Source organism: Tachyglossus aculeatus, chromosome Y4 (genome assembly GCF_015852505.1).
Source record: "Tachyglossus aculeatus isolate mTacAcu1 chromosome Y4, mTacAcu1.pri, whole genome shotgun sequence".
Taxonomy (NCBI): domain Eukaryota; kingdom Metazoa; phylum Chordata; class Mammalia; order Monotremata; family Tachyglossidae; genus Tachyglossus; species Tachyglossus aculeatus.
In genome coordinates, this window is record NC_052096.1 from 2,293,021 (window position 1) to 2,320,685 (window position 27,665).

At 50.5% G+C, this 27,665-nt stretch overlaps 1 protein-coding gene across 1 annotated transcript; it reads left to right on the plus strand.

The window, feature by feature from the left end:
* The first annotated feature begins 670 nt into the window (after nucleotides 1-670).
* On the plus strand, nucleotides 671-27,636 carry CHRNE (cholinergic receptor nicotinic epsilon subunit). Its single transcript, XM_038769072.1, has 12 exons — nucleotides 671-1,384; nucleotides 13,897-14,048; nucleotides 15,461-15,505; nucleotides 16,171-16,280; nucleotides 18,973-19,128; nucleotides 19,300-19,403; nucleotides 21,563-21,763; nucleotides 21,880-21,994; nucleotides 24,461-24,575; nucleotides 25,869-26,052; nucleotides 26,123-26,241; nucleotides 27,471-27,636. Exons 1-12 carry the CDS (start codon nucleotides 895-897, stop codon nucleotides 27,621-27,623), a joined length of 1,944 nt encoding a protein of 647 aa, XP_038625000.1. The 5' UTR covers nucleotides 671-894; the 3' UTR covers nucleotides 27,624-27,636.
* The last annotated feature ends 29 nt before the right edge of the window (nucleotides 27,637-27,665 follow it).

Sequence of the window (27,665 nt, forward strand, 5' to 3'; positions counted from 1 at the left end):
AGAACAGTGCTTTGCACATAGTAAGCGCTTAATAAATGCCATTATTATTAGTAGTATGTGCCCAGCTCTGGGGCAGGTGTAAAATAATTGGGTTAAACATAATCCCAGTTCCATACGGAGTTTGCAGACTAAGAGTGAGGGAGAGCAGGTATTTTGAATCTCCATTTTGCAGATGAAGAAATGGGTGCACAGAGAAGAAAAGCGACTTGTCTGAAGTGACAGTGCAGAAATTAGAACCCAAGCCCAGGCTTCTTCCATGAGGCCACGCTGCTCAGACACAATCCCTGCGCTCGGCCAGCCGAGTGATTTCGTATGCGGGCTTGTCCTGGTTGGGAAGGACAGTCTGCCCTATTCATTCAATCAGTTGAATTTATTGGGCGCTTACTGTGTGCAGAGCACTGTACTAAGCGCTTGAGAGAGGACAATACAATGATAGGCAGACACATTCCCTACCCACAAGTTCCCCAGGCTACAGGCTTGGGCTATGCCCCTTAGTGCCCTGCTCTGTGGGTGTTGAGCGGGCATTTTACAAAAACCGCCCCCCATTTCCCACCAGGCCCCAATCAATCAATCATATTTATTGAGCGCTTACTGTGTGCAGAGCACTGTACTAAGCGCTTGGGAAGTACAAGTTGGCAACATATAGAGATGGTCCCTATTCAACAGTGGGCTCAGAGTCTAGCCCCACTCTCTCCGACCTCCCCCCTCCCCGCCGGGGTCCAGAGCCGATGCGACGCCAGCCGCCGAGAATCTAGAAAGGACAGGACTAGAAGAGAGGGGCGGAATTTCCAGGTTCTTTTTTATTCCCATTCCAACTCTTCCAGAGGCGGACTGTCCTCTGGACACAACAGGACGGAGAGGTTAGGCTAAGTTTCATATCTGGGGCCGAAGGAGATGACCAAATTCGGTTTACCAGTTTGGCCAAATTCCCGAGCTTCCAGGCGTCTGGGGGGGATTCCGGGAGGAAGGGAGGCTTCTGGGAGGAGGCAGGGCTCAGCAGTTGGGCATTCCAGCCCCGAGACCCTGGGCTCCCTGGCACCCCATTTCTCTGGTATCGCTTGGGCCAGGCCCTTGGGCCGTTTCCACCCCTGGCCTGAGATTGGGTTGGGGTGGACCAGCAGGGTGGGCCTGGGGTGGTCGGTGCGGCCTTCACAGGCTGTGATTGGCATACTTGATCTTGACTCCCCCAAGGAGATCCGTGCCACGATCCACGCTGAGCACCGAGGGCCTCCTGCCCCCCTGGCGGGGCACCACCCAGGCACCCCCACGGAACCAGAGGAAGAGGGTGGACCGGAAGGTTGGCAGCGGGGACAGGAGGTGGAGGAGCCAGGCCCGGGGCACGGTCACCCACTTGCCCAGGGGCAGGAGGATGCCAGCCTGGAAGGTGGGCGGGGACGGGGCCCACTCGCTGGGTGGCCGGGACCGCAGCAGGTGGGGCGTGGAGGGTGGGCTTATGAGCGGAGGTGGGTGGGTGCGGGCCATGGTCAGTGCCAGGGCTACTAGGGAGCCCAGGATTAATGCCACCCCCAGGAGGTACAGTATCAGGGAGAGGAGGCAGCACGACACCAGAAGGGGTGAGCTTGGGCCCTGCCTCTTTCTTTCTGCTGCCGCCACTCCATAGGAAATGACCTCAGAAGGCATCGAGAGAGGGGCAGAAGTGGGAGGTGTGGGGGTGACTTTCAGGGAGGAGACTTGGGGCGACGTGGTCTGAAGTTGGGGGTGCGGGCCAGAGGTAGGGAGCGTAAGGTTCGGACTGGGTTCCGCCGTGCCCGGGGCCAAGAAGGGGTCTATGACTTGTGGGTAGGTTGGAGAAGAGGGAGGCTCTGAGGTGATCGGAAAAGTGATGGGTGCCACGGTGGAAGAGCTCTTGGGGGTGGGTTGTGGGGTCGATGGAGCCGTGGGGCTGGCTTTCATAATGGACGAGGGCGTTGTAAGTGGTTGGGAAATTGGGGAAGGGGTGGGCGCCATGGTGGCAGAGACCACGGTGGTAGCCTCTAGGATGGTGGTGATGGTGGTGGCGAGGGTGGTGTCAGGGGCGAGGGTGGTGATGTCGATGGTAGTGGCGTCGGCTTCCGTGGTTGTTGGGGCCACGCTGGGTTCCGTGGTGGATTCCGTGGCTGTTGAGACCAGAGTGACTTGCGTGGTCAACAGGGCGGCTTCCGTGGTTGCGAGGACCCCGGCACTCTTCAGGCTTATCAGGACCACACCGGATCCCGTAGTTATCGGGGCCTTGGCCGGTACCGTGGTGGCTTCCGTGATTGTCGAGGCCCCGGCATTTTCTGTGGTGAGCAACACGACCGTAGGTGCCAACGAGACCGTGGTCGGGTCCTCGTATTCGTCCCCGTATTCTGAATCGTAGTCCGCATCGCCCCCGACCGGGCAGTGGGCCTTGAACTTGTAGACGGGCGTCCCCTTGGGCACCTGTTCCCCGGTGGCGCACAGCACGCTCTCCACGTTGGGCGTGAGCGACTCCTTGCCCAAGGTCCCTTCCTCCTTCTGGTAGACGTTCCTCTCGTTGTCCCGCAGCCAGCGGGCCAGGTAGGAGATGCCGCAGTCGCAGTGCCAGGGGTTGTCGTGGAGGAAGACGTAAGGCAGGAGGATCTGACTGGCGAAGAAGCCGGAGAGCAGGTACCGGAGCCGATTGTTCTGCAGCATGAGGTCCTCCAGGCTGTCCAGGGGCTCCAGGAGGAGACCGGGAAGAGCCTCCAGCTGGTTGTGGGCGAGGTCGAGCGTCTTGAGCTTGGGCGTGGGCTGGAATAGGCCCTCCGGAAGGTCCTGCAGCCTGTTGGCCCCCAGGTACAGGCGCTCCAGGTTGCGGAGGCCGGCCAACGCCCCCTCGGCCAGGGTCTCCAGGGAATTGGAGGAGAGGTCGAGGACGACGAGGTTGGGGAAACCGCTCAGAGCGGGCAGGGCCTCCAGGGAGTTGTTGGCCAGGTTGAGCTCCAGGAGGCCGGGCAGCGGGTACTTGGCATCCAGGGTGTGGAGGCTGTTCCCGGAGAGGTCGAGGTGGGTGAGCTGCTGCAAGTGGGCGAGGCTGGCGGTGGAGACCCGGGCCAGCTGGTTTTCCGCCAAGCCGAGGATGCCCGTGTCCGCGGGCAGGCCAGGGGGCACGGCCCGGAGCCCCAGGCCCCGGCAGTTGGTCTCCAGCTTGTCATGGAAACGGTTCATCTCGCTGAGGCAAGAGGCCATGGATCCCTGGGGCCTCGTGGGCAGGGGCAGCAGCAGCAGAAGGAGCAGGAGGAGATGGGGCGGCATGGAGCCCGGGGGCTGACGGAGAGGGGTTCCCTTCCCTCAGGCTCACTTCACCTCTCTGGGCCTCAGTTCCCTCATCTGCAAAATGGGGATCAAGCCCGTGAGCCTCATGTGGGACAGAGACCTGATCTGATGACCTTGTCTCTACCCCGGTGCTAAGGAACGAGGCTTGGCACATAGTAAGCACTTAACAAATACCGCAATTATTATTATTATATTATTCCAGGCACCCTGCCGACCCGGACCCATCTCCCTCCCGCTCTCATTCTCCCCAGGGATCCCAGGCGTCCTGCCCCTCCAGTCCCGGCCCCCAACCCCAACTCACCGGTTCCCACCGTGTCAGCAGCCTGGTAGCTTCTCCCCGCTCTGGCCGTCTCTCTGCCAAGCACCCAGGCCCCGGTGGGGGCCGGGGCAGAGGCAGGAAGCCAGTGGGCGAAGCTGCCGGGCAGATAGAGGTCCCGAGCCCCTAAGCGACTGGAGCGTGGTCGGAAGGCCGGGTCCTTATCTCCTCTCCCACCCGCTTCTCCTAATCCCGGAGAGGACGACGAGGGGAAGGGGCCTTGCGGGAGCCAACTCGGTTGGGAGGGGGTGGGGGCAGGACCAGCCCCACTAGCTTTCCTCTTCCCACCACTGACCAGGGCAATCCCGTCTATTGTAGGAGGGGTAGGATAATGGTGGGAGGAGGGTTCACTTACTGCAGGCCGTAGGGTGCCAAAGTTTTTACTGGGGCAGAGCACTAGACTTAACGCTGGGGAGCGGACAATATCGCAGAGTTGATGTGTTCCCTGCCCCACAACAAGCTCCCAGTCTGGACGGCGAAACAGATATCAATATATAATGGATTTGGACAAAAGTGCTCTGGACTGGAAGCTCGTTGTGGGCAGGGAATGTGTCTGTTATATCAATCAATCAATCAATCAATCGTATTTATTGAGCGCTTACTGTGTGCAGAGCACTGTACTAAGCCCTCGGGAAGTACAAGTTGGCAACATATAGAGATAGTCCCTACCCAACAGTGGGCTCACAGTCTAAAAGGGGGGAGACAGAGAACAAAACCAAACATACTAACAAAATAAAATGAATAGATATGTACAAATAAAATAAATAAATAAATAGAGTAAAAAAATATGTACAAACATGTATACATATATACAGGTGCTGTGGGGAAGGGAAGGAGGTAAGATGGGGGGATGGAGAGGAAGGAAGGGGCTCAGTCTGGGAAGGCCTCATATAACATCCTCTGTTATATGGTTATAGTGTCCTCTCCCAAGCGCTTAATACAGTGCTCTGCACACAGTAAGTGCTCAATAAATACAATTGACTGGCTTGTGGTGTGGCGTGAGGAATAAAGGGTGCCAATCCAAGGGAGTGGGCACGGGCCCTGGGTTTCCTTAGTTCACCCAGTTAGTGACCAAAGGGTCTCCTGAGGCAGCGTGGCCGGATTGCCTAGTGGAAAGAGCCGGGGCCCAGGTTTCAGGGGAGCTGGGTTCTGATCCTGCTTCCTCCACTTGTGTGCCCTGTGACCTGGGGCAAGCCACTTCTCTTCTCTGGACCTCAGTTATGAGATGGAGATTGAGACAGTGAGCCCCACAAGGGGCAGGGGCTGTGCCCAACCTGGTTTACTTGTATCCACCCGAGCACTTAGTAATAATAATAATGATGGTATTTGTTAAGCGCTTACTATAAGCCAAGCACTATTCTAAGCACTGGGGTACATACTGGGGGAATCAAGTTGTTCCATGTGGGGCTCAAATTTTTAATCCCCATTTTGTAGATGAGGTAACTGAGGCACAGAGAAGTTAAATGACTTGCCCACAGTCACACAGCATACAAGTGGCTGAGCCGGGATTAGAACCCACATCCTCTGACTCCCAAGCCCAGGCTCTTGCCACTAAGCCACGCTGCATATAGTAAGTGCTTAACAAATACCACAATTATTATTATTATCTGACAGACCACCACTCTCCCCTTTTCCAAGGACCTACTGAAATCACATCTCCTCCAGGAAGCCTTCCATGGCTCACCTCCCATCTTCCCACCCTATTTTCCTTCCCTACTGCATCTCCTACATCCTTAGCCCTACCCTAAGCATTCCAGCACTTAGTACAGTGCCTGGCACATAGTAAACGCTTAAATAGCATAATTATTATTACTTATTCACACATTTACAGCCCTGTTGTGCCTCTCCTTATACTCAGTGGCTTCCCCTACTGTAGGGTCTCTAAGCCTCTCTAGGGCAGGGACCGTGTCTACCACCTGCATTGTGTTCTCCCAGGTGCTTAGTAATAATAATAATAATAATAATAATAATAATAATAGCATTTATTAAGTGCTTACTATGTGCAAAGCACTGTTCTAAGTGCTGGGGAGGTTACAAGGTGATCAGGTTGCCCCACGGGGGGCTCACAGTCTTCATCCCCATTTTACAGATAAGGGAACTGAGGCACAGAGAAGTGAAGTGACTTGCCCAAAGTCACCCAGCTGACAAGTGGCGGAGCCGGGATTTGAACCCGTGACCTCTGACTCCAAAGCCCGTCCTCTTTCCACTGAGCTACGCTGCTTCCCTGTACAGGACTCCACGCACAATAGATGCTATTGATTGGTCGCTCAACTATCTGGCAGGCCTCTCCTAGTAATAATATTAATAACTCTGGTATTAAGGGCTTACTATGTGCCAGGCACTGTACAAAGCGCTGGGGTGGATATAAGCAATTCGGGTTGGACACATTCCCCACCCCACGAGGGGCTCACACAAGATCCCCATTCCCTTCTCCTCCTCACCCTGTTCCCTTCTCCTCCTCACCCTGTTCCCCTCCTCTTTTCCAGGGCCCCTCATTTCACTTCACTCTAGAACCAAAGACTAGACTAGCTCTGCACACAGTAAGCGCTCAATAAATACGATTGATTGATTGATTGATTGAGTGGATTCCTGGGGTCAGAGATTTGCCAATTTCCCTTTAGATCTGGGTAAAGGAATGCTGGGCGGGGACTATATCTGTTTATTGTTGTAGTATCCTCTCCCTAGCGCTTAGTACAGCGTGCTGCAGCCAGTAAGCGCTCAATAAATACAATCGAGTGGATTGAATGAATGATCTACCAGCGCTGAGTACAGTACCTGGTACATAGGAGAAGCAGCGTGGCTCAGTGGAAAGAGCCCGGAGTTTGGAGTCAGACATCATGGATCCAAATTCCGGCTCCGCCACTTGCCAGCTGTGTGACTTTGGGCAAGTCACTTAACTTCTCTGTGCCTGTTACCTCATCTGTGAAAATAGGGATTGACTGTGAGCCCCCACCGTGGGACAACCTGATCACCTTGTACTCATTCATTCATTCAGTCGTATTTATTGAGAGCTTACTGTGTGCAGAGCACTGTACTAAGCGCTTGGGAAGTCCAAGTCGGCAACATATAGAGACGGTCTCTACCCAACAGCGAGCTCACAGTCTAGAGGGGGGAGACAGACAACAAAATAAAATAAATAGAATAGTAAATATGTACAAGTAAAATAAATAGAGTAATAAATCTGTACAAACATCTATACAGGTGCTGTGGGGAGGGGAAGGAGGTAAGGCGGAGGGATGGGGAGAGGAAGGAGGGGGCTCAGTGTGGGAAGGCCTCCTGGAGGAGGTGAGCTCTCAGTAGGGCTTTGAAGGGAGGAAGAGAGCTAGTTTGGCAGATGTGCGGAGGGAGGGCATTCCAGGCCAGGGGGAGGACGTGGGCCGGGGGTCGACGGCGGGACAGGTGAGAACAAGGCCCAGTGAGATTAGCGGCTGAGGAGTGGAGGGTGTGGGCTGGGCTGGAGAAGGACAGAAGGGAGGTGAGGTAGGAGGGGGCGAGGTGATGGACAGCCTTAAAGCCGAGGGTGAGGAGTTTTTGCCTGATGCGTAGGTTGATTGGTAGCCACCTCCCCAGCGCTTAGAACAGTGCTTTGCAATAGTAAGCGCTTAACAAATGCCATCATCATCATTAACAGACTGTGAGCCCACTGTTGGGTAGGGACTGTCTCTAAATGTTGCCAGCTTGTACTTCCCAAGCGCTTAGTACAGTGCTGTGCACACAGTAAGCGCTCAATAAATACGCTTGATTGACTGATTGATTGCCATAAAAAAGAGGAAAGAAACCCCGCTGCTAGTCCCTCTTTTATTCCATTCACGCCCACTAGAGGGCAGCGGAGGGATGAGATGGACGCTGGTCTCGTCGGCCTTATTACACCCACGACCACAAGGGGGCAGCGGAGGGGCGGAAACGATGCCGTCGAGGGTCCCCGCTGCCCGCCGCCGCCGCCGCCGCCGCTGCTGCCCGTCGAAGAGACGCTTGGCCCCGGAGCCCCGGACCGAACCGGGAAAGGGACCCGGAACCATCCTTCCCGTCTGTCATCCTCGACTCCGCTCTCTCATTCACCCCTCACATCCAAGCCGTCACCAAAACCTGCCGGTCTCAGCTCCGCAACATTGCAAAGATCCGCCCTTTCCTCTCCATCCCAACCGCTAACCCTGCTCGTTCAAGCTCTCATCGTATCCCGTCTGGACTACTGCATCAGCCTTCTCTCTCATCTCCCATCCTCGTGTCTCTCCCCACTTCAATCCATACTTCACGCGGCTGCCCGGATTGTCTTTGTCCAGAAACGCTCCGGGCCTGTTACTCCCCTCCTCAAAAATCTCCAGTGGCTACCAATCAATCTGCGCATCAGGCAGAAACTCCTCACCCTGGGCTTCAAGGCTGTCCATCACCTCTCCCCCTCCTACCTCACCTCCCTTCTCTCCTTCTCCAGCCCAGCCCGCACCCTCCGCCCCTCTGCCGCTAAACTCCTCACCGGGCCTCGTTCTCACCTGTCCCGCCGTCGACCCCCGGCCCACGTCCTCCCCCGGGCCTGGAATGCCCTCCCTCTGCCCATCCGCCAAGCTAGCTCTCTTCCTCCCTTCTGGGCCCTACTGAGAGCTCGCCTCCTCCAGGAGGCCTTCCCACACTGAGCCCCTTCCTTCCTCTCCCCCTCGTCCCCCTCTCCATCCCCCCATCTTACCTCCTTCCCTTCCCCACAGCACCTGTATATATGCTTGTACATATTTATTACTCTATTTTACTTGTGCATATCTATTCTATTTATTTTATTTTGTTAGTATGTTTGGTTTTGTTCTTTGTCTCCCCCTTCTAGACTGTGAGCCCGCTGTTGGGTAGGGACTGTCTCTATATGTTGCCAACTTGGACTTCCCAAGCGCTCAGTACAGTGCTCTGCACACAGTAAGCGCTCAATAAATACGATTGATTGATTGATTGAGGGCGACCACCCACCGGGGCCGAGAGCGGGAGGGCAGCGGGAGGCACGGGTTGGGAATTCTGCCGATTTTGGCAGATCCCCGACGGCGACTCCTGACCCCGCCTATTGTCCGCCGTATTACAGACTTAGCCGCAAGAGGGCAGCAGAGATGACGCTAGGCTCGTCTTAATAATCATTCATTCATTCAACCGTATTTATTGAGCGCTTACTGCGTGCAGAGCCCTGGACTAAGTAAGCGCTTGGGAAGTATGTTGCCAACTTGTACTTCCCAAGCGCTTAGTACAGTGCTCTGCACGCTGTAAGCGCTCAAAAATACGATTGAATGAATCATCAGCATCATCATCATCAATCGTATTTATTGAGCGCTTACTATGTGCAGAGCACTGTACTAAGCGCTTGGGAAGTACAAATTGGCAACATATAGAGACAGTCCCTACCCAACAGTGGGCTCACAGTCTAAAAGGGGGAGACAGAGAACAAAACCAAACATACTAACAAAATAAAATAAATGAATGAATGAATGAATACAAGTTGGCAACGTAGAGAGACGGTCCCTACCCAACAGGCTCACAGTCTAGAATAATACAATACAATAATGATGGCATTTATTAAGCGCTTACTATGTGCAAAGCACTGTACTAAGAGCTGGGGAGGTTACAAGGTGATCAGGTTGTCCCATGGTGGGGGGGCTCACGGTCTTCATCCCCATTTTACAGATGAGGTAACTGAGGCCCAGAAAAGTGAAGTGACTTGCCCAAAGTCACACAGCTGACAAATTGGTGGAGCCGGGATTGGAACCTATGACCTCTGACTCCAAAGCCCGAGCTCTTTCCACTGAGCCACGCTGCTGCTAATATTAATTGTGGTATTTCATTCATTCAATTCACTCAGTTGAGCACATACTGTGCGCAAAGGACTGTACTAAGCGCTTGGGAGAGGACAACAGAACAACAAACAAGCGCTTAGTACAGTGCTCTGCACACAGAAAGCGCTCAATAAATACGATTGAATGAACAAACAGACACATTTCCTGCCCACAATGGAGCTCGCCGTTCAGGGCTTACTATGGGCCAAGCACTGTTCTAAGCACAGGAGTAGATACAAGGTAATCAGTTTGGACACAGTCCTTGTCCCACAATGGGGCTCACGGTCTTGAGCCCCATTTTACGGATGAGGTGACTGAGGCACTTAAAGGTCACACAGCAGGCATGTGGCAGGGCTGGGATTTGAACCCAGGTCCTCTGGCCACGCTGCTTCTCTTGTAGACTTCTAGAGTGTACAGTGAATGTGGGCAGGGAATGTGTCTTTTATTATCATGTTGTAATAATAATAATGATGTTGGTATTTGTTAAGCGCTTACTGTGTGCCAAGCATTGTACTCTCTGGAGTGCCTCGTACAGTGCTCTGCACATAGTAAGCACTTAATTTTTTATAGCATTTATTCAGTATGGTTGTTGGGGGATTTGTTAAAGTGTTTATTAGGCATCAAGCACTGCGCTAAGCGCTGAGGTAAGATCACGTAATGGGACCCAATTGCAGACGGGGTTGTGCGGAGGGGAAGCAGGCAGTTTGGCGGTGGGCAGGGGGTTGAGGGGTGAGCCCGCCGTTGGGTAGGGACCATCTCTCTATGTTGCCAACTTGTACTTCCTTCCCAAGCGCTTAGTACAGTGTTCTGCACACAGTAAGTGTTCAATAAATACGATTGAATGAATGAATAAGCGCTTACTATGTGGAAAGCACTGTTCTAAGCGCTAGGGAGGTTACAAGGTAATCAGGTTGTCCCACGGGGGGCTCACAGTCTCCATCCCCATTTTCCAGATGAAGGAACTGAGGCCCAGAGAAGTGACGTGACTTGCCCAAAGTCACATAGCCGACAAGTGGCGGAGCTGGGATTTGAACCCATGACCTTTTGGGTAGGGACTGTCTCTCTATGTTGCCAACTTGTACTTCCCAAGCGCTTAGTACAGTGCTCTGCACACAGTAAGCGCTCAATCAATACGATTGATTGATTGATTAATTGACCTCTGACTCCAAAGCCTGGGCTCTTTCCACTGAGCCACGCCGGCTTCTCCGGAAGCCAATAACTGCGGCTGGCTGGCTGACTCATCATCATCATCATCATCATCATCAATCGTATTTATTGAGCGCTTACTGTGTGCAGAGCACTGTACTAAGTGCTTGGGAAGTACAAATTGGCAACATATAGAGACGGTCCCTACCCAACAGTGGGCTCACAGTCTAAAAGGGGGAGACTTATTGACAATAAGCTCGTTGTGGAAAGGGAAAATGTCTGTTTATCGTTCCACTGACTCTCCCACGCGCTTAGGCCCGCGCTTCGCACACAGTCAGCGCTCAAAAAAATACGATTGAATGAATGAATGAATGACCGACTCCTCATACACATCCATGGCCACAAGGCGGCAGCAGAGAGGCAGAAACGACGCGGTCCTCGTCTTATTACACACCTGGACACCAGGCGGCAGCAGAGAGCAGGGACCAGGCTATAAGCTAGAACCGCGTTAAGAGAAATATTGACTTCATTTATTTTTTAATGGTATTTAATAATAATAATGATAGCATTTATTAAGCGCTTACCATGTGCAAAGCACTGTTCTAAGCTCTGGGGAGGTTACAAGGTGATCAGGATGTCCCACGGGGGGCTCACAGTCTTCAGGTGCTTACCATGTGCTGGGGCGGCCTGGGTTTTTTGTAGGGTGTCCAGGGTGCTGAGATTTCCTTCGTGCAGGAGGGGCAGATTGATTGATTGATTTTATTTGTACATATTTATTCTATTCATTTTGTTAACATGTTTTGTTCTCTGTCTCCCCCTTCTAGACTGCGAGCCCACTGTTGGGTAGGGGCCGTCTCTATATGTTGCCAACTTGGACTTCCCAAGCGCTTAGTCCAGTGCTCTGCTTATTTATTGATTTTATTTGTACATATTCATTCTATTCATTTTGTTAATATGTTTTGTTTTGTTCTCTGTCTCCCCCTTCTAGACTGCGAGCCCATTGTTGGGTAGGGGCCGTCTCTAGATGTTGTCAACTTGGACTTCCCAAGCTCTTAGTCCAGTGCTCTGCTTATTATTGATTTTATTTGTACATATTTATTCTATTCATTTTAATACGTTTTTTTTGTTCTCTGACTCCCCCTTCTGTACTTCCCAAGCGCTTAGTACAGTGCTCTGCACACAGTAAGCGCTCAATAAATACGATTGATTGATTGATTCTAGACTGTGAGCCCACTGTTGGGTAGGGGCCGTCTCTATATGTCGCCAGCTTGGACTTCCCAAGCGCTTAGTCCAGTGCTCTGCTTATTTATTTATTTTATTTGTACCTATTTATTCTATTCATTTTGTTAATATGTTTTGTTTTGTTCTCTGTCTCCCCCTTCTAGACTGCGAGCCCACTGTTGGGTAGGGGCCGTCTCTAGATGTTGCCAACTTGGACTTCCCAAGCGCTTAGTCCAGTGCTCTGCTTATTTATTGATTTTATTTGTACCTATTTATTCTATTCATTTTGTTAATATGTTTTGTTCTCTGTCTCCCCCTTCTAGACTGTGAGCCCACTGTTGGGTAGGGGCCGTCTCCGTATGTCGCCAACTTGGACTTCCCAAGCGCTTTGTCCAGTGCTCTGCTTATTTATTGATTTTATTTGTACCTATTTATTCTATTCATTTTGTTAATATGTTTTGTTCTCTGTCTCCCCCTTCTAGACTGCGAGCCCACTGTTGGGTAGGGGCCGTCTCTAGACGTTGCCAACTTGGACTTCCCAAGCGCTTAGTCCGGTGCTCTGCACACAGTAAGCGCTCCATAAATACGATTGAATGAATGAATGAATGAACGGTGACAGGAGACAGGGGTCAGCTGGAGGGGACGGGGGGCGGCCCTCACAGCTGTCGAGGGACGGGGAGATCGGGTGACAGACTAATCTCCACGGCAGGAACTGTCACCCTCCTCCCTTCCTCCCTCCCCTGGCCCACCCCGGGCTGGAACAAGCCCCCACCCCAGCCCCCAAACCCGTGTCCGGATTTAGAGGCCCAGAGGACCCGGGCCAGGCGACATGGGGACAACGGCGATCTGGGCTCTGATCTGCTGGGGGCTCTGGGGTAGGGGGTTGCGTGGCGCGGAGCAGAGGGGCACACACACACAAACACACACACAAACACACAAACACACGGGGGAGCTCGGGTCAGAGAACGGGAAGGTGGGGAGACAGATTGGGAGGGGATTTGGGGGGGCGCAGTGAGAGGCAGGGGAAGGTGGGGAGAGTTGAAGGGAGCAGTCAATCAAGCAATCAGTCCATGGTATTTATTTCGTTTGCTTCGTTTTTATGGTGTTAATCAATCAATCAATCGTATTGATTGAGCGCTTACTGTGTGCAGAGCACTGTACTAAGCGCTTGGGAAGTACAAGTTGGCAACATATAGAGACGGTCCCTACCCTAGAGTGGGCTAAACTCTCACTATGTGCCAGGCACTGTACTTTCCTCCCTTTAAAGCCCTACTGAGAGCTCACCTCCTCCAAGAGGCCTTCCCAGACCGAGCCCCCCTTTTCAATCAATCAATCAGTCGTGTTTATTGAGCGCTTACTGTGTGCAGAGCACTGTACTAAGCGCTTGGGAAGTACAAGTTGGCAACACATAGAGACAGTCCCTACAAAACAGTGGGCTCACAGTCTAAAAGGGGGAGACAGAGAACAAAACCAAACATACTAACAAAATAGAAGAAATAGAATAGATATGTAGAAGTAAAATAAATAGAGTAATAAATACGTACGAACATATATACAGGTGCTGTGGGGAGGGGAAGGAGAGGAAGGAGGGGGCTCAGTATGGGTCATCAATCAATCAATCGTATTTATTGAGCGCTTACTGTGTGCAGAGCACTGTACTAAGTGCTTGGGAGGTCCAAAACAGAACATGGAGACAGGGGGGAGTGAAATGACTTGCCCAGGGCCTCTCCTCCCGTAGTAAGCGCTTAACAAATACCATTATTATTATACCCTTCCTTCCTTCCTCTCCCCCTCATCCCCCTCTCCATCCCCCCAACTTACCTCCTTCCCTTCCCCACAGCACCTGTATATATGTATATATGTTTGTACATATTTATTACTCTATTTATTTATTTTACTTGTCCATACCTATTCTATTTATTTTATTTTGTTAGTATGTTTGGTTTTGTTCTCTGTCTCCCCCCTTTTAGACTGTGAGCCCACTGTTGGGTAGGGACTGTCTCTCTATGTTGCCAATTTGTACTTCCCAAGCGCTCAGTCCAGTGCTCTGCACATAGTAAGCGCTCAATAAATACGATTGATGATGATGATGATTATCATTATTTATTATTTGCCAAGCGCTCCCCGCGTTCAGATTAGGGCCCGGCCTCGTCGAGGTCCGAGGGAACGAGGAGCTGCGCCTCTACAACGCCCTGTTCTCCGACTACGACAGCGGCCAGAGGCCCGTCCGGACCCCGGGGGAGACGGTGACCGTCAGCATCAAGGTCACCTTGACCAACCTCATCTCCCTGGTGAGGGACCCCCAAGCCCCCCCACCCCTGACCCTCGACCCCCTTCAGTCAATCAATCCATCAATCAGCATCAATCGTATTTATGGAGCGCTTACTATGTGCAGAGCACTGGACTAAGCGCTCGGGAAGTACAAATTGGCAACATAGAGAGACAGTCCCTACCCAACAGTGGGCTCAAAGTCTAAAATCAACCAACCGTATTTATTGAGCGCTCACTGTGTGCGGAGCACTGGACTAAGCGCTTGGGAAGTCCAAGTTGGCAACATCTAGATATGCTATCATATCTTAAGAAATAGCTTAAGAAATGCTATCATTATTATTCAATAAATAAATACGATTGAATGAATGAATGCTTTGCACATAGTAAGTGCGTAAGAAATGCTATCATTATTATTAGTCATTAAATAAATACGATTGAATGAATGAATGAATGCTTTGCACATAGTAAGCGCTTAAGAAATGCTATCACTATTATTCACTCATTCAATCGTATTTAGTGAGCACTTACTGTGTGCAGAGCACTGGACTAAGCGCTTGGGAAGTCCAAGTTGGCAACATCTAGATATGCTATCATATCTTAAGAAATAGCTTAAGAAATGCTATCGTTATTATTCATTAAATAAGTACGATTGAATGAATGAATGCTTTGCACATAGTAAGCGCTTAAGAAATGCTATCATTATTATTATTCATTAAATAAATACGATTGAATGAATGAATGAATGCTTTGCACATAGTAAGCGCTTAAGAAATGCTATCATTATTATTCACTCATTCAATCGTATTTAGTGAGCACTTACTGTGTGCGGAGCACTGGACTAAGCGCTTGGGAAGTCCAAGTTGGCAACATCTAGATATGCGATCATATCTTAAGAAATAGCTTAAGAAATGCTATCGTTATTATTCATTAAATAAGTACGATTGAATGAATGAATGCTTTGCACATAGTAAGCGCTTAAGAAATGCTATCATTATTATTATTCATTAAATAAATACGATTGAATGAATGAATGAATGAATGAATGCTTTGCACATAGTAAGCGCTTAAGAAATGCTATTATTATTATTATTCACTCATTCAATCGTATTTAGTGAGCACTTACTGTGTGCGGAGAACTGGACTAAGCGCTTGGGAAGTCCAAGTTGGCAACATAGAGAGACGGTCCCTACCCAACAGCGGGCTCACAGTCTAGAAGGGGGAGACGGACAACAAAACAAATCATATTAACAAAATAAAATAAATGGAATAGGACATTCATTCAGTCATTCAATCGTATTTATTGAGCGCTTACCGTGTGCAGAGCACTGTACTAAGCGCTTGCAACATAGAGAGGCAGGCCCTACCCAACAGTGGGCCCACAGGCTAAAAGTCTTCCCCATCTCTGACTCCACAACGCTCCGTCGCCCCCCAGAACGAGAAGGAGGAGACCCTCACCACCAACGTGTGGATCGGACTGGTGAGGAGGAGGAGGAGGAGGAAGAGGCTGGGGGGAAGGGGAAGGGCGGCTCTTACTCGCTGAAGAAGGAGGAGGGGGCTCGGAGGAGGAGGAAGGATAATAATAATAATAATAATAATAATGTTGGCATTTGTTAAGCGCTTACTATGTGCTTACACTGTTACTATGTTACTATGTTACTATGTGCTTACACTGTTCTAAGCGCTTGGGGGGATACAAAGTGATCAGGTTGTCCCACGTGGGGCTCACAATCTTAATCCCCATTTTACAGATGAGGTAACTGAGGCTCAGAGAAGTTAAGTCACTCAGCAGACAAGTGGCGGAGTCGGGATTCGAACCCCCGACCCCCGACTCCAAAGCCCGGGCTCCTTCCACCGAGCCACGCTGCTTTCTTTTAAGGATGCTTTTAATGATTTATTCGTGTGCGGGGTGTGCAGCACCGTTGCAATCAATCAGTCGTATTTATTGAGCGCTTACCGGGTGCAGAGCGCTGTACTAAGCGCTTGGGAAGTACAAGTCGGCGACATATACGCAGTGCCCTGCACATAGTAAGCGCTCAATAAATACGATTGATGATTGATATACGTTGTAAGCGCCGGGGTGTGGGCCGCCCCGTTGGGGGGCGAGGCTGGGGCGGCTGTGATGGGCGCGGTGGGCGCGGGCAGGACTGGCAGGATTACAGGCTCAACTACAGCAAGGACGACTACGGGGGCATCGAGACCCTAAGGGTGCCCGCAGAGAAAGTTTGGCTGCCGGAGATCGTCCTGGAGAACAAGTAAGAGGGAGGAGGGGGGTGGAGGAAGGTGGGAGGGAGCGGGGGAGACAGAGGGGACAGAGGGAGGGGGCAAGGAGCTGGGCCTGCGGTAGAAATGTGTGTTTGTTTTTATAGTGTCCTCTCCCAAGCGCTCAGTACAGTGCTCTGCACGCAGTAAGCGCCCCGTGAATACGACTGGGTGAATGGATGAGACGGGGAGGGGGCCGGGGAAGGGATAAGAATAATAATAATAATGGCATTTATTAACCGCTTCCTATGTGCAAAGCACTGTTCGAAGCGCCGGGGGGATACAAGGTGATCAGGTTGTCCCACGTGGGGCTCACAGTCTTCAGCCCCATTTTACAGACGAGGGAACTGAGGCGCAGAGAAGTTAAGTGGCTTGCCCAAGGTGACAAGTGGCGGAGCCGGGATTCAAACCCATGACCTCTGACTCCAAAGCCCGGGCTCTTTCCACTGAGCCACGCTGCTAATAAGGCCTTCCCAGACTGAGCCCCCTCTTTCCTCTCCCCCCTATTCAATCAATCAATCAGTCGTATTTATTGAGCACTTACTGTGTGCAAAGCACTGTATTAAGCGCTTGGGAAGTACAAGTTGGCAACATATAGAGACAGTCCCTACCCAACAGTGGGCTCACAGTCTATTCCCCCTCCCCATCCCTCCCGCCTTACCTCCTTCCCTTCCCCACAGCAGCTGTATATATATTTGTACATACTTATTACTCTATTTATTTTACTTGTACATATTTATTCTATTTATTTTATTTGGTTTATATGTTTTGTTTCATTGTCTGTCTCCCCCTTCTAGACTGTGAGCCCGCTGTTGGGTAGGGACCGTCTCTATATGTTGCAAGCGCTTAGTACAGTGCTCTGCACAGAGTAAGCGCTCTGTAAATACGATTGAATGAATGAATGAATGTACTTCTATTAATTTTATTTCGTTAATATGTTTTGTTTTGTTGTCTGTCTCCCCCTTCTAGACTGTGAGCCCGCTGTTGGGTAGGGGCCGTCTCTAGATGTTGCCAACTTGTACTTCCCAAGCGCTTAGTACAGTGCTCCGCACACAGTAAACGCTCAATAAATACGATTGATTGAATGAATGAATGTACTATTCTATTTGTTTTATTTTGTTAATATGTTTTGTTTTGTTGTCTGTCTCCCCCTTCTAGACTGTGGGCCCGCAGTTGGGTAGGGGCCGTCTCTAGATGTTGCCAACTTGTACTTCCCAAGCGCTTAGTGCAGTGTTCTGTACACAGTAAGCACTCACTAAATATGATTGAATGAATGAATAATAATAATGCATTATTAAGCATTCATTCATTCATTCAGTCATATTTATTTAATGAATAATAATAATAATGATAGCATTTCTTAAGTGCTTACTATGTGCAAAGCATTCATTCATTCAATCGTATTTATTTAATGAATAATAATAATGATAGCATTTCTTAAGCACTTACCACGTGCAAAGCATTCATTCATTCAGTCGTATTTAGTGAGCGCTTACTGTGTGCAGAGCACTGTACTAAGCACTTGGGAAGTACAAGTTGGCAACATATAGGGATGGTCCCTACCCAACAGCGGGCTTACAGTCTAGAGGGGGGAAGACAGACACCAAAATAAAATAAATAGAATAGTAAATATGTACAAGTAAAATAAACAGAGTAATAAATCTGTACAAACATCTATATATAGGTGCTGTGGGGAGGGGAAGGAGGTAAGGCGGGGGGATGGGGAGGGGGAGGAGAGGGAAAGGAAAAAGGGGGCTCAGTCTGGGAAGGCCTCCTGGAGGAGGTGGGCTCCGTAGTCAATCAATCAATCGTATTTATTGAGCGCTTACTGTGTGCAGAGCACTGTACTAAGCCCTTGGGAAGTCCAAGTCGGCAGCATATAGAGACGGCTCCTACCCAACAGTGGGCTCACAGGCTAGAAGGGGGAGATATATCTATTCTATTTATTTTAACTCGTTAGTATGTTTGGTTTTGTTCTCTGTCTCCCCCTTCTAGCCTGTGAGCCCACTGTTGGGTAGGGACCGTCTCTATATGTTGCCAACTTGTACTTCCCAAGCGCTTAGTCCAGTGCTCTGCACACAGTAAGCGCTCAATAAATACGATTGATTGATTGATTGATTCCTCTATTTATTTATTTATTTTACTTGTACATATCTATTCTATTTATTTTATTTTGTTAGTATGTTTGGTTTTGTTCTGTCTTCCCCCTATTAGCCTGTGAGCCCACTGTTGGGTAGGGACCGTCTCTATATGTTGCCAACTTGTACTTCCCGAGCGCTTAGTCCAGTGCTCTGCACACAGTAAGCGCTCAATAAATACGATTGATGGATTGATTTATTACTCTATTTATTTTACTTGTACATATCTATTCTATTTATTTTATTTTGTTAGTATGTTTGGTTTTGTTCTCTGTCTCCCCCTTCTAGCCTGTGAGCCCACTGTTGGGTAGGGACTGTCTCTATATGTTGCCAACTTGGACTTCCCAAGCGCTTAGTCCAGTGCTCTGCACACAGTAAGCGCTCAATAAATACGATTGATGATGATGATGATGATGATTGACTGAGACAGGAGCAGGCAGAGGGTGAGAGGGGACAGGACTGGGGTAGGGCTTTGAAGCGCGGGATGAGAGTCGGGGCTGCGGGACCGTGTCCCAGTGTGTGTGTGTGTGTGTGTGTGTGTCCACAGCATCGATGGGCAGTTCGGGGTGGCATACGATGCCAACGTGCTGGTGCTGGAGGGCGGGTACGTGAGCTGGCTGCCCCCCGCCATCTACCGCAGCGTCTGCGCCATCCAAGTGACCTTCTTCCCCTTCGACTGGCAGAACTGCTCCCTCGTCTTCCAGTAGGGGGCGTGGTCTCCGCATGCGGGCCGTGTGCAGAGGGGGCGGGGCAGGGGGCGGACGGGGCCGGAGCCAATAAGGGGCGGGGCCGGGTCTGAAAAGGACGAATCAGGGGGCGGAGGGGCGTGGCCTACACTTGTGGGGGGCGTGGCCTCCCCTCTGGTGTCCGGCAGATCGCAGACCTACAGCGCCCAGGAGGTGGCGCTGCAATTCGCCACCGACGCGGACACGGGCCGGTTCATCGAGAAGATTGAAATAGACACGGAAGCCTACACAGGTGGGTCATACCTCCTTTCCCCTCCCCACAGCACCTGTATATATGTATAATAATAATAATAATAATGGCATTTATTAAGCGCTTACTATGTGCAAAGCACTGTCTAAACGCTGGGGAGGTTACAAGGTGATCAGGTTGTCCCACGGGGGGCTCACAGTCTTCATCCCCATTTCACAGATGAGGTCACTGAGGCCCGGAGAAGTGAAGTTATGTTGCCAATTTGTACTTCCCAAGCGCTTAGTACAGTGCTCTGCACATAGTAAGCGCTCAGTAAATTTGATTGATTGAAGTGACTTGCCCAAAGTCACACAGCTGACAAATTGGCAGAGCCGGGATTTGAACCCTTGACCTCTGACTCCAAAGCCCGTGCTCTTGCCACTGAGCCACGCTGCTTCTCATCTATTTATTTTACTTGTACATATTTATTCTACTTATTTTATTTTGTTAATGTTTTGTTGTCTGTCTCCCCCTTCTAGACTGTGAGCCCGCTGTTGGGTAGGGACCGTATCTATATGTTGCCAATTTATACTTCCCAAGCGCTTAGTACAGTGCTCTGCACACAGTAAGCGCTCAATAAATACGATTGAATGAATGAATGCCGCCCCCCTGCCTCATTCCCTACACATTTACTTTACTCATTACTCATCCATTTACTCTATTTTACTTGTACATATTTACTATTCTATTTATTTTGTTAATGATGTGCATTTAGCTTTAATTCCATTTATTCTGACGACCTGACACCTGTCCCCATGTTTTGTTTTGTTGTCCGTCTCCCCCTTCTAGACTGTGAGCCCGTTGTTGGGTAGGGGCCGTCTCTATATGTCGCCAACTTGTACTTCCCAAGCGCTTAGTACAGTGCTCTGCACACAGTAAGCGCTCAATAAATACGATTGAATGAATGAATGAATTCCCAGCCCGACCCCTCTCACCCCAGTGACAGAGGCGGCGAGGGGTCCTCCTGGTTCATTACTGCAAAATTGTTAGAGGGTACTCTCCCGGGCGCTCAGTACAGCGCTTTGCACACAGTAAGCGCTCAATAAATACGACTGAATGGATGAATGCTTTGTACACAGTAAGCGCTCAAAAAATACGATTGAATGAATGAAGGAATATTAATCTGTCTCCCCCACTAGCCCGTAAACTTGTGTAGGCAGGGAACGTGTCTACTAACTCTTCTATCGTCCTCTCATTCATTCAATCGTATTTATTGCGCGCTTACTATGTGCAGAGCACTGTACTAAGCGCTTGGGAAGTACAAGTTGGCAACGTATAGAGACGGTCCCTACCCAATAATGGGCTCACGGTCTAGAAGGGGAAGACAGACAACAAAACAAAACAGGTGGACAGGTGTCAAAACCGTCAGAATAAATTGAATACCCCAGCATCTAGTATAGTGCTAGGATGCGCTCAGTAAATACCATTGATTGATTGCTTGCTTACTGCATTATGGTAGGGTCCCCTTGTCCTGCCCCAGGAGGTCTGTGATGGGTCCTCAATTTGTACTCAATTTGTACTTCCCAAGCGCTTAGTACAGTGCTCTGCACACAGTAAGCGCTCAATAAATACGATTGATGATGGTGATGTTTGATTTAATATGAAATATGACTGGCAATATTGATTTATATCCTTGTTTTGTTCTTATCCCTTTCTATCCGTGAAATAGGTTGTGTAGTTTGAGAACTTTTAGGAACTTAAAGCCATTCCCTTTGCATTTTTAAAATTAGCTGTTAATATTTTTTTTATAAACTACACGCAGCGCCCCACTTAACGTTTGATCTTTTAAAATTTGTTTTCAGGTAAGTGAAAGGCTTTTCTGATTACTAACATCAGAGCAACGCTTTATGATCAAATTTGGGAAAAACAGTGACATAGTGTGGGGTGGAGGGGTTTTTTGCAGTAGATTTCACTCCGTTCCAAAATGATCATGTTAGGTTTTATCTTTTAGACTGTGAGCCCACTGTTGGGTAGGGACTGTCTCTGTATGTTGCCAGTTTGTACTTCCCAAGCGCTTAGTCCAGTGCTCTGCACACAGTAAGCGCTCAATAAATGCGATTGATGAGGATGGGACCCTAGGTGGTAACTGCCCCTCGGCTCCGAGGAGCGGGGCCCGGGCGACCGCATCTCGTCCCTCTGTCCCGCTTCCTCCGGGGCCGCAGAGAACGGGGAGTGGGCCATCGAATTCTGCTCTGGGGTGCTCCGCCATCACACCCACCTGCCCCCCGACACCCCCGGGGACACCGACGTGGTCTACTCGCTCCTGATCCGGCGGAAACCGCTGTTCTACGTCATCAACATCATCGTGCCCTGCGTCCTCATCTCCGGCCTGGTGCTCCTGGCCTACTTCCTACCTGCTCAGGGTAACAGCTGGGGCCCGGGGCGGAGCTGGGGGGCCCGGGCAACCCGGGGAAGGGAGCCTCACTGTCCTTTCTCCATCATCCCCCCCCTTGGGGGGTCACCTGGCCGCCGGGCCTAGCGGGAGGTCAGAAGTGCACCTTGTCCATCTCCGTGCTCCTGGCCCAGACCGTCTTCCTCTTCCTCATCGCCCAGAAGATCCCCGAGACGTCGCTGGCCGTGCCTCTGCTGGGCCGGTGAGGGAGTGGGGTGGGAGGGTGTCTGTGTGTGGCGAGGGGGTGGGGGTACCACCTTGGGTAGGGACTGTCTCTCTATGTTGCCAACTTGGACTTCCCAAGCGCTTAGTACAGTGCTCTGCACACAGGAAGCGCTCAATAAATACGATTGATTGATTGATCGATCAGAAAAGCAGCGTGGTCCCGGGCTTGAGAGTCAGAAGGACCCACATTCTGATCCAGGCCCCGCCACTGCTCTGCTGGGTGACCTTGGACAAGTCACTTCACTTCTCTCAGCTGTAAAACCAACTGCTCAGTACAGTGCCCCGCACCCAGTAAGCGCTCAGTAAATACGACTGGCCGAATAAAATGGGGATTAAGACGGTGAGCCCCATGTGACAGGGACTGTGTCCAACCTGCTTACCTTGCATCGACCCCAGCGTTTAGTCCAGTACCTGGCACGTAGTCAGTGCTTAGCAAGTACCAATCAATCAATCAGTCGTATTTATTGAGCGCTTACTGTGTGCAGAGCACCGGACTAAGCGCTTGGGAAGTCCAAGTCGGCAACATAGAGAGGCGGTCCCTACCCGACAGCGGGCTCAGAGTCTAGAAGGGGGAGACAGACAACAAAACAAAACATATTAACCAAATAAAATAAATTATTATTCTTATTTTTGGCTCCATCCCCGCATCACGTGAGGCCCAAACCGGCCATCTGGGAGCCGGGGAGGCCGTCCTGGCGGGAGGCCTGGTGACGTCCCTGCCCGTTTTATTGACACCCGTCTAACTTGTTCTGTTTTGTTGTCTCTCTCCCCTTCTAGCCTGTGAACCCGTTGTCGGGTAGGGACCGTCTCTATCTGTTGCCGACTTGTACTTCCCAAGCGCTTAGTCCAGTGCTCTGCGCACAGCGTGGCTCAGAGGAAAGAGCCCGGGCTTGGGAGTCAGAGGTCATGGGTTCTAATCCCGGCTCTGCCACTTGTCAGCTGTGTGACTTTGGGCAAGGCACTTATCTGTGCCTCAGTTCCCTTATCTGGAAAATGGGGATGAAGACTGTGAGCCCCACGTGGGACAACTTGATAATAATAATAATGAGAGCATTTGTTAAGCGCTTACTCTGTGCAAAGCACTGTTCTAAGTGCTGGGGAGGATACAATGTGATCAAATTGTCCCATGGGGGGCTCAGTCTTCATCCCCATTTTCCAGATGAGGTAACTGAGGCCCAGAGAAGTTAAGTCTTTTAGACTTTTAGAAGTCTTTTAGACTGTGAGCCCACTGTTGGGTAGGGACTGTCTCTATATGTTGCCAATTTGTACTTCCCAAGCGCTTAGTACAGTGCTCTGCACATAGTAAGTGCTCAATAAATACAATTGATTGATTGATTGATTGATTAAGTGATTTGCCCAAAGTCACACAGCTGAAAGGGCTGGAGCCGCGATTAGAACCCATGATTACCTTGTATCCCTCCCAGTGCTTAGAGCAGTTTGGCACATAGTAAAAGCTTAACAGCTGTGAGCCCACTGTTGGGTAGGGACCATCTCTATATGTTGCCAACTTGTACCTCCCAAGCGCTTAGTACAGTGCTCTGCACACAGTAAGCACTCAATAAATACGATTGAGTGAATGAACAAATGCCAACATCATCATCAATCAATCAATCGTATTTATTGAGCGCTTACTGTGTGCAGAGCACTGTGCTAAGCGCTTGGGAAGTACACGTTGGCAACATATAGAGACAGTCCCTACCCAACAGTGGGCTCACAGTCTAGAACAACTGACAGCTGACGAGAGTGATGGGCAGGGGGTTAATAAGGGAAGAGAAATACTTTTACCGGGCAGGAGGAGAGGGCAGAGAAGCAGCATGGGTCAGTGGAAAGAGCCCAGGCTTTGGAGTCAGAGGTCATGGGTTCTTGTACTTGTAACTTGTACTTCCCAAGCGCTTAGTACAGTGCTCTGCACACAGTAAGCGCTCAATAAATACGATTGATGATGATGATGATGGGTTCAAATCCCGGCTCCGCCACTTGTCCGCTGTGTGACTCTGGGCAAGTCACTTCACTGGGCCTCAGTTCCCTCGTCAATCAATCAATCAATCATATTTATTGAGCGCTTACTATGTGCAGAGCACTGTACTAAGCGCTTGGGAAGTACAAATTGGCAACATGTAGAGACAGTCCCTACCCAACATTGGGCTCCCAGTCTAAAAGGGGGAGACAGAGAACAAAACCAAACATACTAACAAAATAAAATAAATAGAATAGATAGGTACAAGTAAAATAAATAAATAAATAGAGTAATAAATGTGTACAAACATATACACAGGTGCTGTGGGGAAGGGAAGGAGGTAAGATGGCAAAATGGGGATGAAGTGAGCGCCCCTTAAATAGGGTGGAAGGAATGAAGGCCTCCCCGGTGCCACGGGCGTCGAGGAGTTGGGTGGGGGGCCGGGATCGTGACGTCATCTCTCCCCCCACCCCTCAACCCCAACAGGTACCTCCTCTTCGTCATGGTGGTGGCGACCCTGATCGTCATGAACTGCGTGGTGGTGCTCAACGTGTCCCTGCGGACGCCCGCCACTCACACCATGTCCCCAAGGCTGCGACGCGTGAGGCCGGGGTCCCTGGGGGGGGGGCCGGAGCAGGGGAGAAAGATTTGCTTTAGCTGCTTTATTTTTTGTTTGTGTTCTTACGCATCTATTTTGTTTAGGACTATAGGGATGTCCCGTTTTAAAGTCTGTATTCATGTCTTGTGGAGTGAGCTTAAATATAGTCCCCCTCTCCATCCGCCCCCCGTCTTACCTCCTTCCCTTCCCCACAGCACCTGTATAGATGTATATATGTTTGCACATATTTATTTTACTTGTACATATCTATTCTATGTATTTTATTTTGTTAGTATGTTTGGTTTTGTTCTCCGTCTCCCCCTTCTAGACTGTGAGCCCGCTGTTGGGTAGGGACTGTCTATGTTGCCAACTCGGACTTCCCAAGTGCTTAGTCCAGTGCTCTGCACACAGTAAGCGCTCAATAAATACGACTGATTGATTGTGGAATGAGCTTAAATATAGTCCCCCTTGTCCCCCTCTCCATCTGCCCCCCCCCATCTTACCTCCTTCCCTTCCCCACAGCACCTGTATATATGTATGTACATATTTATCACTCTATTTATTTTACTTGTACATATCTATTCTATGTATTTTATTTTGTTAGTATGTTTGGTTTTGTTCTCCGTCTCCCCTCTTTTAGACTGTAAGCCCGCTGTTGGGTAGGGACTGTCTCTCTACATGTTGCCAACTTGGACTTCTCAAGCGCTTAGTACAGTGCTCTGCACACAGTAAGCGCTCAATAAATACGATTGATTGATTGTGGAGTGAGCTTAAATATAGTCCCCCTCGTCCCCCTCTCCATCCCCCCGTCTTACCTCCTTCCCTTCCCCACAGCACCGGTATATATGTATGTACATATTTATTACTCTATTTATTTATTTGTTTTACTTGTACATATCTATTCTATTTATTTTATTTTGTTAATATGTTTGGTTTTGTTCTCTGTCTCCCCTTTCTAGACTGTGAGCCCACTCTTGGGTAGGGACTGTCTCTCTATGTTGCCAACTTGGACTTCTCAAGCGCTTAGTCCAGTGCTCTGCACACAGTAAGAGCTCAAAAAATACGATTGATTGATTGATATCTATTCTACTTATTTTATTTTGTTAATATGTTTGGTTTTGTTCTCTGTCTCCCCCTTCTAGACTGTGAGCCCACTCTTGGGTAGGGACTGTCTCTCTGTGTTGCCAACTTGGACTTCCCAAGCGCTTAGTCCAGTGCCCTGCACCCAGTAAGCGCTCAATAAATACGATTGATTGATTGACCCTCCGGTCCGTCCCCGCGCCTTCTTCCCGCCAGGTTTTGCTGGAGTTGCTGCCCAGACTGGTGGGCGTCCCCGGGCCCCCGGAGCCCCCCGCGCTGGGCCCCCCACGCCGTGGATCATCACTGAGCCTGCAGGCCCGCGCCGAGGACCTCATCCTGCGCACCCCAAGGAGCGAGCTGCTCTTCCAGGCCCAGCGTCACCGACACCACCGGGCCGCAGGTGGGCCGGGGGCTCCTGGGGGGTGGCATTGGGGGGCACCAACAGCTCCCCAACCCTCCCACCCCCGCAGACGCCTCTCCCGGCACGCTGGGCCTGAGCCTGGCGGCGGCCGCCCCCGAACTCCGCTACTGCGTGGACGCCATCAACTCCATCGCCCGGAGCACGAGGGAGCAGGAGGAGTGCGGGGAGGTAAGGTGGGGTCTGGGGAAGGGGCAAGAGACAGTCCCAGCAGCCCCCCCACCCCGGGAGTGAACCTTGGGCCTCCCCCTAGTTTGGTAATAATAACAATAATGATTGTATTTGTTAAGCGCTTACTATGTGCAGAGCGCCCGGGAGGTTACAAGGTGATCAGGTTGTCCCACAGCGGGCTCACAGTCTTAGTCCCCATTTTACAGATGGGAATTCTGAGGTCATCTTACTCCGCGCCAAGCACCGTGCGTTGATCTTTCACCCCTCTCACATCTCCTCCTGCCTAAGCAGCGTGGCTCAGTGGAAAGAGCCCGGGCTTTGGAGTCAGGGGTCACGGGTTCAAATCCCGGCTCCTCCAGTTGTCAGCTGGGTGACTTTGGGAAAGTCACTTCACTTCTCTGGGCCTCAGTTACCTCATCTATAACATGGGGATTAAGACTGTGAGCCCCAAGTGGGACAGGGACTGTGTCCAACCCGATTAACTTGTATCTCCCCCAGTACTTAGAGCTTGGCACATAGTAAGTGCTTAACTTACTATTATAGTGGGATCCACTATAATAGTAGTAATTGTAATAGTAATAATCCCACTATAGTGGGATTATTGTGTGACTTTGGGCAAGTCACTTAACTTCTCTGGGCCTCAGTTCCCTCATCTGTAAAATGGGCATGAAGACTGTGAGCCCCCCCGTGGGACAACCTGATCACCTTGTATCTCCCCCAGCGCTTAGAACAGTGCCTTGCACATAGTAAGCACTTAATAGATGCCATCATTATTATTATTATTATTATCCAGTGTCTCCCCTGGCTCCCATCCCCTGACCCCTGTATTCATTTATTCAATCCTATTTATTGAGTGCTTACTGTGTGCAAAGCACTGTACTAAGCGCTTGCTTACTAAGCACTGTACCCCGTGCCCAGAAGGTTTCAAACTGATGGAGGGCAGTGTGTCGGCCAGGTAATATGTGTGTGGGGGTGGGGGGAACGGGTTAATGTGTTTGGTTTTGTTCTCTGTCTCCCCTTTCTAGACTGTGAGCCCACTCTTGGGTAGGGACTGTCTCTCTATGTTGCCAGCTTGGACTTCTCAAGCGCTTAGTCCAGTGCTCTGCACACAGTAAGCGCTCAATCAATATGATTGATTGATTGATTGACAAGAAAGGCCAGGACAGAGGGGCGGGAAGGTGTGGGTGTGTGACAGCCCCGTGCTGTGTTCTGGTCTGCCTCTTCCCTAGGAGATGGCCGAGTGGGTCCAGGTGGGCAAGGCCATAGACAACCTCTGCTTCTGGGCGGCCCTGCTGCTCTTCAGCCTGGGCACCGGCATCATCTTCTTTGGCGGCCATTTCAACCGCATCCCCGACCTGCCCTTCCCACCCTGCATCGGCTGACCCCGTGCCCCTCCCCGCCCCCCAACCGCCTGTCCCAGGGGG